This window comes from Neoarius graeffei, chromosome 13, assembly GCF_027579695.1.
Source record: "Neoarius graeffei isolate fNeoGra1 chromosome 13, fNeoGra1.pri, whole genome shotgun sequence".
Taxonomy (NCBI): domain Eukaryota; kingdom Metazoa; phylum Chordata; class Actinopteri; order Siluriformes; family Ariidae; genus Neoarius; species Neoarius graeffei.
The window spans coordinates 61989986-62004130 of record NC_083581.1 but is presented as its reverse complement, the minus strand read 5'-3'; the positions used below and the strand labels follow the sequence as shown (position 1 = coordinate 62004130).

Here is a 14145-nt window from a genome sequence, read left to right as displayed (position 1 = left end):
GAAAAAATGAACAGAGTTCTGGTCAAGTTTACAAGAGCAACATCAACAAAACCATGTAGTATGGCAAAGAAGGAAGCAAGATGTAGGAAGGTCGAAGAAGGAAATTTTCAAGTGGGCAACAGCTTAAAGTACATATTCTGGACCAATATTTTTATTTATTTTTTTAAATATGAAAGTATGTCCCTTTACACACTCATCCAGAAGGGTAATTTTGCACAAGGCCATCTGTCTACAGCAGAATAAAATAAAATGCGTCTGGAAAAATCCCAAGGGAGTCTGGAGCCAAATTCGTGACGTTACCTGCGGAAGCGCGAGCAGGCTGCGAGAGCTTGCACAGTTTCAGTGCACAGCCTGTGTAGACCAAGCGCTCCCATTTTTCTCTCATTGCCTGGTCTTTTGGAAAACGATGAGTACTAATCCCATCAAGATTGGTGTTGCTACACCCTCCTGCGATACATCTGTTAACCATTTTAATTACGCGATAACATTGAAGTCTGTGGTTGGTTGAAGAGAGCAACTGGACTTGCTTGACGATTCTTGAAAACGTTTCGCCTCTCCTCCGAAAGGCATCCTCAGTTCTGTCTGACTACTCGGGAGTATCCAGTATTTATTCTCTCATGGATCATCATAGAATCCGAATCAGAATGCTGATGGCTGCATTGTGGGCGGCTGATAAGATGTCATAGACACCCACCTCTGTTCAATGATGGCCGTTCCAGGTTGACAAAAATGAACGATCCACTCTGGCTAAGATGTCTGCCAGTTTTCTGGAAGTCCTCTCATACTCCCGCACCAGTCGAAGGGATCTCATCCCAAAGTGCGTAGAAACGCATCTGTGAAGAAACTCAGTCGTCCAGGTACATAGTAATCTGTGGTTGGTTGAAGAGAGCAACTGGACTTGCTTGACGATTCTTGAAAACGTTTTCAAGAATCGTCAAGCAAGTCCAGTTGCTCTCTTCAACCAACCACAGATTACTATGTACCTGGACGACCGAGTTTCTTCACAGATAAGATAACATTGAAGAAACTTGCAGAAAACCACCAGGTCGTTTTCTCATAAACCAGCGCTGACGTAGGATTCAGAGGGAGGCGTCCTGCGCGTGACGTCACAAATCAATGTTTCCTGGGAAATCCAAATGGCAAGTTTTTTTTCAGAGGCGGGCCAATTCGCCTCAAATGGCTTGATTTCAACTGAATTTTTCTGGTATTGCGCAAAATGTGACTGATATTTGACCAGAGTTTAATATAAAATATAATTACATTGATCTTGCTCCTGAGTTTACGTGTGATGTGCACTTTTAAAGTATTTCAGCGGCATAGTGGAGATGAACACTATGTCCCTCTGAGTTGCATGTCGGTCCTGGGATCGAGATGCTGACCTCTTCTGCTCCTTGGACCTACCTGATCCATCCTGGTGCCCTGCGTCTGGTTGGAGTCTCCATCGCATTGCTCCTGTAGAGGACGGCCCCATGTGGACAGTTGAAAGTCGCACCTGGAGGACGCTCTGGACTCTTACAGTAATGCTTTTATGGTTGAGGACTACAATTGACTTGCTAACTTTAGGACTGCAGTTGTCCTGAACAGTTTTTCACTCAAGTTTCCATCAATGAAGAGTTTATAACATCAACGAAACTGACTTCATGTTAAAACTGTTAATGTTAGTCATGTCTGTTGTTGCCCAAATGAGGATGGGTTCCCTTTTGAGTCTGGTTCCTCTTGAGGTTTCTTCCCTGGGAGTTTTTCCTTGCCACCGTTGCCACAGCCTTGGTCATTGGGGATAGATTAGGGATAAAAATTAGCTCTTGTTTTAAGTCGTTCAAATTCTGTAAAGCTGCTTTGCAGCAATGCTTATTGTTAAAAGCGCTATACAAATAAATTTGTCTGCGTTAAGCCTAGGTCACAACCGGACGCATTTTTTTTTTTTTGGTGTTTCCCAAATCGCTCCCCCCCCCCCCCCCCTTTTTTTTTCTTTTTTTTTTTTTTTGTTCGTTCGTGGAGAAAGACGCACGTTGGCTGTAAGTTTGTCTTGCAACCTGAAAAAAACATAAGCGCCCGTAGAGTTTGACATGACAAAGAACCTCTGCAGCCGGTCTACGGCTCGAAAATCAGCACATCACACGCGCGCCCTCCGTGCGTTTCTTGCGTTTTTTTGCACATAGACCGGCCGTAGGAGCACGTACGGCCGGTTGTGACCGAGGCTTTATTTCACTTTTTGCTGTGTTCTAGGTATCTTGAACTGATGAGTGAAGGTAGACACAGTGCCGTGTTTCTCGGTTACTCTTTCACATCACTGCAATTGTTTGTACAGTGTTATTAATTTTAAGATTAGGTTGCCCATTCACCTTTAGATCATAAGGGGGTGAATTGAAGTCATGCAAACACTTCACTTTAATCTACCTCTGAAGTTCAAAAGCTGCAAGGACTTTGAAATAAATGCTTTCAAATAAAATACTGAAAATGCTTTCAATTAAATGTTTCCCAGGCAGTGTGGTTCTGTATAATCTTCCTCAGATGAGGCCGCAGCCGAAACGGCAACATCCTTTTCCCAGTCAAAGCATACCCTTTCATGTTAATTAAACTTCACATCTTAAAGTAATGATGGACTGTCCTTTCTCTTTGCTTAGTTGAGCGGTTCTTGACACATGGATTACTCCAGTTGTGGAATAGCAGGGTTCCCCTTGGGTTCTGAAAAAATATTATTATCCACTTTATTTTTCCTTGAAAAATAGTCAAATACTCTTCACTTTTTTTTTTTCTTAGTCTGGTATTATTTATCATTTTTAAGTTACTGACTTATCAAAGTGGACTCAATACAGGTTTATGCCAACCAAACTGGCACAACACAAATATTTGTACAGATACAGCTAGGCCTCTTCATTACATATAAAATTTGGATTCCACTCCATCCTCTAATAAGAGACTTGATTTTGGGCAGCCTGTGCACCATCAGGCTAAAATAAACCTCTTTAGTTTGAGCTTACTTAAGGTTATTTTAGCATGGAATTATTCAAAAGGGGTATTAGGACTCCCTTTTGTCTTTACTTCAACAGAGAACTTGATTTACAATTGAACAGAGTCAAGAAAAATTTGGGATCAACCAACAGGGAAGGAATCCGGTTTTCCTGTCGATTTACGAACTGGACAGAGAACGACACGGCACTTTTCATCATCCTTTAGTTAGACCAGGGTGGTTTCTATTCTAGCTACTGAGAAGACCAGGGGCAAGTCAAGTTGTGTGTGTGTGGTTTTTTTTAATAAAATGGAAGATTGGTATTGATAGGTTGAAGGTTATATCTAACTTTTACAAGGTAATATCATCCGCACACATTCAAAGGTTGACATCTTTATTGCAGATTTTTGCACTGCCTTTTTTTTTTTTTTATATAAATAGTTCACTTCAGTTTCTTTATTATTAACACCCATATCTCAGGAAACCTGAAGCACGTGTCAATTGACTATTAAATATGACTATTAAATTAATCAGTTTCATAAAAGTATTTCTCACTTGTCTGTCTCTCCTTTAGGACTGCAAATTGTATTACAATATTCAAAATTACAGATGACCTCCAAGTCAGTTTTCTAGTAATCTCTTTTGGGAGGGTGAAAATACTTGGTATAGCCAGACTGATGGGCCAAATAATGCCAGTGTTGGCCATGAGAACGCAATGCGCCATGCTGCCTGGAACATGGTCGCCCTTCAGTTGCTTGCCGTGGCTGGCAGCACTTTCACCTTGGCGCTATATAAAATTAAATTCATTTTTTTAAATTTCAGCCGACCCCTGTATTACGGACGCTGTCTGTGTTAGGGGACAGTCGGGGCTCTGAGTGTGCCTCCCCCGTGGCTGTTTCAATCCTTAAATCCTCTTCAGTGTTTGAAGACCACCCAAAAATACTTCATCAGCTTGGACTGCGCTATTGTTTGGTTCCTGCAGAGATTACACCACCACACCAGGCCAATTAAGACGCACTGTGATTGGTCAAAAGCTTGGTGCTCATTTGGTTATGTGTAGTCGATTTCTGTTGGTCACAAGCATGTGCTTTATTGTTTACACTCTGGCTTCCCGCAGTCTCTTCACTGCGGTTGGATTTTGGCAAACGGAGGGATTTGTGGAGGGATTTCTAGAAAAGATGACTTTGCATGTTAAATGTATTTTAAAAATCACGTCACCACAGTGACTAATGTAAGTAACTTTCTCATCACTGATGGATTATATTCATCAGTGATGAGTGCCAGCAGGAACCTTGGAATAGGCATTATTATTTACCGTTTTGATCTCGGATGCATCAAGAAGGCAAGAAATTGCACTTATTAACTTTTGGCATGGCACACCTGCTAATTGAAACATTCCAGGTGACTACCTCATGAAGCTGGTTAAGATAACGCCAATGGTATGCAAAGCGTCAAGGTAAACACCTAGCTACTTTGAAGAATCTAAAAATATGAAACTTTTTTTTTTTTTGGTTAACTTTATTTACCACAATTCCATATGTTCTGTATCTTCATAATTTTGATGTTTTCAGTATTGTTCTGCAATGTAGAAAATGGTCAAAATACAGAAAAACCTGTGAATAGCAGGGGTGTCCAAACTCTTGACTGTTACTGTATAATTTGCTGGTGGAGATGAAAATTACTGTTGCGAGAGTATGTATGAACATTTTAATTTCTGATTATTCTTTGTCTAAGGTCAGACATTTTCTTGAAATGTGATGCAACAAAACCCAGTCTTAATGTATAGATCTGCTCCATTGACTTAACTGACCGACTTGCAAGCAGTTATGTTGTACCAGTTTAGCTTGTCGGTCCATTTTCAGGAAGTGTGTAGAGGCAGTGAAGAGCTCCATGTGTTTGGTGTCTTGTCAGGATGCGAGTCCTGCAACTGTCACTTCTTAATACTGGGTGGATCTGTCATCGCTTTGGGTGTGCCCCCTAAAATGTGAGGCCTTCCTTTCAGAGTTTTGACAGTTGTGCATGCATGTTATGGCTGCTTTTTTTTGGTGCATTGGTTAATTATGACTGCACCCATTTGTGGAGCTGTTGGACCCGTCTAGTGAGGGAGCGTACGGTGTGTTTCTCACGGCTGCTGTGGTGGCAGCTGTGCACTCCAGTGAGTATGCTGGCATGTGATTGTATTGCATTATTGCTTTAATCCAGGGTGAGCCCAAGTTCATCTGAAGTTCAGTGCAAAGACTTCAAAAAGCCTTCTCGTGTTTCAACTGTTGTGGTCCCCCCCCCCCCCCCCCCCCTTTTTTTTTTTTTTGTGTCTTCCCTTGCCACTGTTCAGGCGTGCTTGGGTCTTGGAGCCTGTGTTTCAAAAGCAAACCTTTTTTTTTTTTTTTAAATTCAAACTGCGTTAAAGTTCGCCCATTGTTCAATTAATCACCAGGCCAATTTTAACTAATTGGCAAAATGGAAGCACTTTTTAAAGACAGATGTGCCAGTCACTTTCTCCTAGTAGATCCTAGAACAATGTTTTCACATTTAGCATGAGGTTGTTCTAAATAGATTCTGCAAAGACTCTGAAAAACAATATGCATTCACGGAAATGGTTTGACTGATGTGCTGGAGCACGGGTGTGGTGTGTTGTGGGTTTTTTTTTTAATGTTATGTCAACTTTGTCAAATATGCTATACATGCTTGACATACAGCACAGATGAAATTTCAGTCCTCTCTGACCCACGGTGCAAACAGGCAATGCTATATACAGTCAAGGGCACTTGAGGTATAGCAGGTAAACATGAAATAACCAGTATAAACAATAAACTAATAGCGTGTGTGTGTGTGTATATATGTTTGTGTGTTTGGGGGGGGGGGGGGGGGGGCTGTGAGGGTGACATGTCAGATGCTGGGGGGGGCAGGGGGTGTGCGGGCAGAATCTGTGGCAGGGGACAGAGGGGGGAGGAGGGGCAGAACAGGGAGGGAGTTGAGTTCACACAAATATATGTATAATAATCTCATCTCATTATCTCTAGCCGCTTTATCCTGTTCTACAGGGTCGCAGGCAAGCTGGATCCTATCCCAGCTGACTATGGGCGAAAGGCGGGGTACACCCTGGACAAGTCGCCAGGTCATCACAGGGCTTGTATAATAATAAAGCTTACTGGGAGCAGCAAGTTCCTCGTTGTTAATTGGAGTTTAAGCACAGTTTTGTGTTGCGTTACATCTCACTTCACAGAATGCTTCTTGCATGGAGTCTGTGGTTAGACTAATTGATCAGGGAGGTTAGATGTGTTGGACTTGTAAGGAAGTGAGTCAGCAAAACGAAGTGCTCTGGTGGAATTGCTTGACATGCTTTTATTCATTTTTTTTTCTCATGAGTATAGCTGAAAGACTTCTGATTATGCTCGTACAGGCAAAAAAAATTGCAGTCATCTAAGAGCTCTTGTACACATTAGTTTGAGTTGGTGCAAAATTCAAAGTTTTGTGGGTGTTTTTTGGCTATTTGGCATATGATGGAATGAAATGCAAAAAAAAAGTCTATAGCTGAAAAGCTCCATTGTGTGTGGTCAGTCGTCAAATCACCTGAACTTTAAACAACATGGAAGTGATACTAAATAAATAGCTGGCCATTATCTACACCACTCATCCTACTGAGGCTCACAGCTAGGCTGGAGCCAATCCCAGCTGACTTTGGGTGAGAGGCAGGGTACACCTTGGATGGGTTGCTAATCTAGCATGGAGCTAACGCAGAGACTCATTTATACCAAACCCACGCAGGCTCACAAGAACGTGCAAACTCCATACAGAAAGGCCCAGATCAACCAGGAGGTTCAAGCCCAGAACCTGCTTACTGTGAGGCAGTGGTGCTAATCACTGCACCACCCATGCTGCTGAATAATTAACTAGTGTAAAAGCATTTTTGTGCATGAAATCCAGGGTATATTTCCTCTCGTTCATTGCGCCAAATATCCAGAACACCACCAAGACAAAGGATGATCTAATAGCTTGCATCTGTCTGCAACCTAAAATACATGGCAAGTTTGATTCACTCCCTGCAGCTGGGTTGATTCTCAGTCGAGTCATTTTCTCACTGCAGAGCTCACTTGGAAGTGGACCGAGACCACCTTGCTCAGACGGTCTCTGACTGGTTTCTTTGGTCCGCACCCTAGTATGATTGCTGTGTTCTCGCCTGATTGGAAAAAAAAACCCACACTGATGGGAGGAAAAATACACCCCACTCTTATTTCACACACACCTCCATCTGAGGGAGTCCATTTTCTGTTCGCAATGAGGTCCTTCTGAAATGAATTTTTGCATAGGCTGTTATTTCCCTATCTGCTGCAGTCACTCACACTCGTTTCGTATAAATATAACTGAAGTGTTGACTGTTGAGACTGTAAGTGACACACCCTTTCCCTTTAAGCACTTCCCTTGAAGTGGTTTGGGTGAGTTTATAACTTGTACCAGACTCATTGTGTCATTGAAAATGGCAAGCATCACAATTTGTTTGCACAGATGGGGGACACTGGGGATTGGTTATGTTCTTGTTGAGTTAGCAAATGGTTAAAACCTTGAGGGGATGGGAGCAGGTGCTACAACCAAAAATGCAAGCATAACGCCTCCTTTCGTCCTGTAAAAGAAACTTTAGACCACTGAGAAAAGTAAACCAAACTCAAGGAAAGGTGCTGTTTGCTTGCCATTTTACCATGTCTGTCCAGGGAGGACATTTCTGTTTACTCTTTTTTTTTTTTTTTTTTTCCTCCTTCCCCCATCTGCCTTCCCAGTCTGACACTCGTAGATATCCACAAGATGCCTGGAGTGTGTGACTACAACCTGTCCGTGCTACCGTCCCCGCTACAGCTTTGTGCTCTACTTTTGGAAAGGCAGTTCATTGCAGCTGCTGTTAATTATAATAATTTGGTCTGATTGGCTTGGCACTCTTCCTTCACTCCCATTCTTTACTCAGTTGGTCTTCACTTCCATTACTCTCTATTAAAGGCATGGCCAATGGACTGCTTTATAGAGCAAAGTGGCACCAATTTGGCACATCACCCTTTAATTTGGTTCCAGGAAAGCCCCTATTAGCATTAGTATTAAAATGTGGTCTTGGTGGTTAAGACAAAAGCTGCTAGTGTTCCCCGGGCCCTGCAAATCCACATAGCGTCCTGTGCATTTCAATCAGTTCCTCACATACGAGACCAGCAGCAGGAGCCGCAGCCCTCAGGTACCAAAATAAACCTGCTGAAGTGCCACAACAACATGGTGTCGTGTGTCCACGTGTCCTGCTCTCCTACTCGGACAAGTCCCATAGCCACAATACTTCAGGTGCTGTCATTTTTGTTTGGATTTTATAGGTCATATAGTGAAATTTTAAAAAAATATATATTTCCTTCCATACAGCTGTAGTGGAAGGCAAGGTTTTAAATAATTGAGTTGCAAATTAACTTTTTACTATTTAAAGGTTGGCCGGCAAAAAAAAACAAAACTTGTCTGTATCTGCAAATTAGCCACTTGCTCCAATCCCCCCGGGCCATCATTGGAGAGGCATGACCCATTTTAAATGGTTGTTTACTTGTATCAGAACAAGGACCAAGACGCTCATCAATGAACTCTTGTCTACAATTCAATTAGGACTTGGCATCTTGAGTGGTCCAGTATTTAACACAGAAGAACTTGGTTCTCTTTGTCTTTCTGCTTTTACATAGAAGTGTGTGTGTGTGTGCGCGCGCGTTCGTGTGTGGAGCAGGACAGTGGATAAAGATATCGCAGCCTGCACTGGTAAATGTAGACTCCCTATATAACGAGGTTTTGTCATCTTTTTCTGCCACGGCCTGTCTGGGAGCCAGACAGAATATTGCTGCTTGTGGCTTTTCCTGAAAACAACACAGCTGCATATTATGTATTTTTAAAGCCAGACATGTTATTGTTTTTCCTGTTATCTTCTGCCTAGACAAGCTTGAAAGAGGAAATGGCTTGTGCTCCCCCCGTTGAAAAATTTGTGGCAGCTGTGCTGAATATGGTAAGCAGTAGTGATTTGTATGCACTGCCTCATCATGTGATGTAATGTTAGTGAGAAATCCTCCAGACGCATTAACTGTAGTGTAATATTCACAAGGAGGACATGAGTAGCACGATTGAGGCTACGCTGCCTTCATTGCAATTATTATTTTTTTTTTTTTTGGAAGTGAAGTCTCAAAGGAGTGTGAATGTGAATCTCTTTACTTATTAGCAGCCAGCCAAAGAATCCAAATACAAACGTGTCTGTAAAATCCCAATTGCTTTTGAGACGGATGTGCATAAACTTAAGACTTTGCAATGAGAATGCAACTGACACAATTATGAACCCACAGTGGTTATACAACACCTGCCTAACACACATTTTTGCACATGTGGCTGAGAGGAACAGCCAGTTTGCATCCATGTTTAACGTTTCTTTTACTTTGAATGCAAAGGTCATTTATTGTTTTTGCCTTGTTGTTGTTTGCTTATCACAGGTTGGGTAATTGACGCCTTCTTCGACCTGTTTTCGTGGCGCCGCTTGATCCAGAGGCATCGTGACTCCTTGAAGTCTGTGGTGGAGCAGAGGTAGGAGTGGAAACTTGGACATCTTTGCTGTTTGCCATTCTGTAGAGCTTTGAGGAGGGAGGGCGAGACCAGGCACCATCTGAACCACCCAGAGCATGGGGCAAAAAGTTCCAGGGGGTATAAAGACTGTGGACATGCGGGATCCCGCGAGCCGTCCACTCAGGCAGCAGCTACAGGCTCTGGACTACAGTAAACCACCACGGTTGGACATGCTACTGGACATGCCACCTGCTACCACTATGGTGCAGGTGCAGCACTCATGGAACAATGATGACCGGTCGCTTAACATCTTTGTCAAGGAGGACAACAAGCTCATTTTCCATCGACACCCGGTGGCACAGAGTACGGACGCCATACGCGGTCGTGTCGGCTACACACGTGGCCTTCATGTATGGGAGATCTCTTGGGCTCTGCGTCAGCGCGGTACTCATGCTGTAGTGGGTGTGGCCACCGGAGAGGCCCCTCTGCACTCGGTAGGATACACGGCACTTGTTGGGAACAACAGCGAGTCCTGGGGCTGGGACCTGGGCCGAAACAAACTCTACCACGATGGCAAAAATCAACCCAGCAAGACCTACCCGGCCTTCTTGGAGCCGGACGAGACGTTTGTTGTCCCGGATTCGTTTCTGGTGGTGCTGGACATGGACGAGGGCACTTTAAGTTTTATTGTAGATGGACAGTATTTGGGGGTGGCTTTTCAAGGACTGAAGGGCAGAAAACTGTACCCTGTAGTAAGTGCAGTTTGGGGACACTGTGAAATCAGAATCCGGTACATCAATGGACTTGATCGTAAGTATTGAATTCTTGTGCTACATCTACCTAAACTGTAACCACTTTGTTGGTTTTGTGGTTTGGTAAATCTTGAAATGGTTTCTATAGCACCTATAGAAGAATAAGTTCCTACAGACTGACGGGTCTTATTTTGAAAAGATGGTCGTGTTTGCAAGAAGTGTCCTCACTGTTAACCTTTCCCCGATATTTGTGAAAGTTATCTTTTCTTTAGTCTGTTTTCCACTGCTGATTACAGATCTGCTCCTTAAATATGCACTCGCCCCTGGATTCTGCATCATTCTTTAAATTTTTTTTTTTTTTCCTCCCTCACCTTGTTTGTAGTTGGCCATGGTTTTTAAGACTTCTTGCAAATCATAATCTGGTATGACCTTATTTAAAACAAAGCCCAGGGCTGTTTTGTTTGCATCTTTTATTAAACCCACCACATGCAAAATTCATACTAAACTGGATTTCATGGGTCTTGTACTTCTGCATGTCTACTGTTCCAGGAAGTTTGTGCAACATGATTTTACCCATTGAGACATTGTACAGTTCTGTGAACCTTTGATAACTTATTCTACACCTAAGATGCGTGTAAATAAACCACTTAATAGCTGCGCGAACAAACGTATTAAGTGGGTGGTGTAATGACGTGCTTATTTACAAGAGTTGCAATATAAAATGCAGCATCCTGTAATGAGGCCATGTAAATGTACAGTGGTGCTGCTGCTATCTTGGATTAACCACAGTGGAAGCCCTCTAATTGAAGCTGTGATGTGTCTAGGGAATTAGTACTAGTAATAAAGCAGCATGCACTGAACTTTAGCAGTTGCCCAGCATCATGAGCTGGCGAAATGTGCCTGACCTTCCAAAAAAAGTCAACGTGAATTCAATTCCGATTTGGTTGATGAGCCAATGTTTTATCGAGTGTGTGGATTGACCTGTCAGAGTCCCAGTGACCATTTAGCTAGAACCTTGTTGTATTTATTGTAATAACAAATGTGACCATAGAATTGAAGGTTAATTTTGAAAGATTGACGTGACCTATTGTAATTACTAATATGGTGCTTAGTTTTTCACCAAATACCTTTTGAAGTGGTACAAAAAAAAAAAAAAAACCTTCATCCTCAGTCCAGCTTTGCTCTATGATACTTGAATGATGTCATTGCAGTGTGGTCCAATAATGTGAGACGCAGCTGAGTACAAGCAGTCTAGCCAGTTCTCGGCGCACTCCCATAAACACCCTGTTTTTCAAAGGAAATGGTCTCCTGACCACCAATTGCGTCCTGCCTAATCAAACCCATGTCCGTCATCCCTCTGGTGCTTTGTGCATCCTCAGACGGTGAAAATGCTCTTAAAGGGCCTCCCTTCAGGGAATCAAGTGAGTCGACGTGATGGAACGTTTTTTTTTTTAATGATGGTGTGACTTCAGGAAGATGCTTTTAATGCAGACTTAATGTGCCACATCAGCTCAGGATGCAGGTGTTCGTGTGTTTTTCGTCCTCTCCCGTGAGATTAGCTGGCTGAGAGAACACAGCCAGTGCATTACTCAGCCTCTGGAGTCACCGGCCTTGGCTCACAGTGAATCCGGGTCCTGTGTCATAGCATTTGTAATGTTTCCTTCAGCGCAGAGTGAATTGGATGAAAGCCTAAACGTGCTGCTGCTGCTGCTTTTATATATAATGTTTCCATCTCTAGAGTACAGTTTGTGAGGTTATGAAGTAAGCGCTGTGTAGCAGGTGGTACAGTGAGAACCAAGATGAAACACCGATGATGCAGCGGAAACAGACTGAGAACCTTGTTTTGAGGGGAATTTGTTCTTATTGTGACTGTGTGTGTGTGTGTGGTTTGTAATGTTCTGTGTTTTTTGTTTGTTTTTTCTTTGTCCCTGCAGCTGAGCCCCTGCCTCTCATGGACTTGTGCAGACGTTCAGTGAGATTAGCGTTGGGCCGAGAGCGCCTGACTGAAATACATGGACTTCCTTTACCTGCGTCCCTCAAGAACTACCTGCTCTATCAATGATAATAGGAGTGCCTTTAGTCACTGAAAGGCAGAGCGGCTATTCTCTCTGGGATACTTTTTTTTCCTGACAGACTCACTTTCTTAAACTTTTTCTCCTCACTTTGGATTTTGGTACTTTGGGACTTTTTTTGTTTTTGCACCAAGGACTCCTCGGTCTTATGTTCAAAGTGTTTACGTTTGTGTTTTGCATCCACTTCTTTTTAAAAACCCTTGTTTTTGTGGGTTGCTTCAGTCATGTCATATACTGAATACACAATGGGAGACGCACTGAACCCTGTGATGTGAGCTGTCCTAGGAAAAAAAAAAAAAACCCGTGTCTGCATGGCTGGATAGAAAAGTCTAACGAGTTTGAAACCTCAGCTGCTGGCTCCTCGTTTCCTTTTTTTTCCTGTCATTCCTCAGACCTTTTAATTAGAACTACATCGAGAAGTGTGACAGGTTTAGCTTTTTGAATGCTGGATGTTGATCTGTAAATTAGTCTACTTGGGCATCAGTGATGTACCTGCAAACCTGGTTGAGAATTAATTTAGAGTTTTTTTTTTTTTTTTTTTTAAAGTCTCATTCACTTCTTTCCCTCTCAGAATTGGCAGGAGAGATGCAACTGAATGCACGGTTTAAGACGGGGCTTTTTTTTTTTTTTTAAAGCATGATGCAAATATAAGTGGACTCATTGTAGCAGACGGAGTGCGTGGCAATGGCTTCCCCCTTTCCTCTTGGCGGGTTAAATATAGCCTGGCGTTAGCTTTAGCAGCCCTAGCTGTCTGGCTTGGGGAAAAGGGATTTGACCTCTTTATTTATAATGGAGGTTGAAAGGCTAGCACTTGCACGACATTATAATGCTAGCATGTTCCAATAGCCTGCCTTGTTGCTCCTACAGTCCTAGGCTTTCATCAGTTAACCCAGTAATATCTCAAGTGCCTGCCCATAGGAACTTTTGTTTTTTAAAGAAAAAGCCATGATTTTTAACTGAAAAGAAGGATGGCATCACTGTGAAACTCTGCAGCATTCATGAACAATAGTAAAAGCAGCAGGCTGTTTGGCTGTTGGTCCTTTTTCTTTTAATAATTAGTTTCTCTTTAGTTCCACCCAACCTTTAATTTTGGTGTATTTTTGTAATTTTTTTTTTTTAAATCTGTCAGTGCTGAGAAGAAGGGTCCAGAAGTATGAGTTCAAGTGCATATATTGTGACACTACTGTACTGTGCCTTCCCCATGAGATAACCATTGAAACCCCTGGTGTCGATGGGGGGAAAAATTTTGATATACTGATGAGGAAACGTTCAAGTTTCTTTGCCCAGCCCATCCTCAGTCTACTGCATAATCTTGTTTTAGATGTGCAAATGTAGTTTCCTGTCTCGCATCCAGCTTGCTGGGTGATGTTCGTCTCCTTCCTGCTTGCAGACTACCATCCTCTTTGTATTAAATGTTGTAGATAATGTTGATAAATATCTAATAAAGTTTATTATAAATGAGCCTTTTCTCCTTTTTTCCTTCCTTTTATTTATTTATTTATATATATATATATATATATATATAATATAATATGCCTCAAGTGTTGTCCCCCCACCAGCTTCTCAAATACAATCTATGGGGTCATGAATGTGAAGTGGATTATTTACTCTATCGTTCTTTCAACAATGTGTTTGAGGAGAAATCAAGTAGATGGACTGAGCACACGTTTATCCACAAAATAGCATGGTAGCCTCACAGCAAGAAGGTTCCGGGTTCGAACCCAGCGGCTGGCGAGGGCCTTTCTGTGTGGAGTTTGCATGTTCTCCCCGTGTCTGCGTGGGTTTCCTCCGGGTGCTCTGGTTTCCCCCACAATTCAAA

At 42.5% G+C, this 14145-nt stretch overlaps 1 protein-coding gene across 2 annotated transcripts in view; it reads left to right on the top strand.

Annotated features, from left to right (window-relative positions):
- The window catches only part of spsb1 (splA/ryanodine receptor domain and SOCS box containing 1), a 33774-nt gene extending 19987 nt beyond the window's left edge, over nt 1-13787 (top strand). Inside the window, exons 2-4 of one of the 2 annotated variants that reach the window (XM_060936967.1) lie at nt 8889-8957; nt 9433-10312; nt 12189-13787. In XM_060936967.1, the coding sequence (XP_060792950.1) occupies nt 9619-10312; nt 12189-12316 (822 nt within the window). In that variant the 5' untranslated portion in view covers nt 8889-8957; nt 9433-9618 and the 3' untranslated portion in view covers nt 12317-13787. The remainder of the gene's footprint in view (nt 1-8888; nt 8958-9432; nt 10313-12188) is intronic. The other variant, XM_060936968.1, reaches the window with a different exon arrangement.
- The last annotated feature ends 358 nt before the right edge of the window (nt 13788-14145 follow it).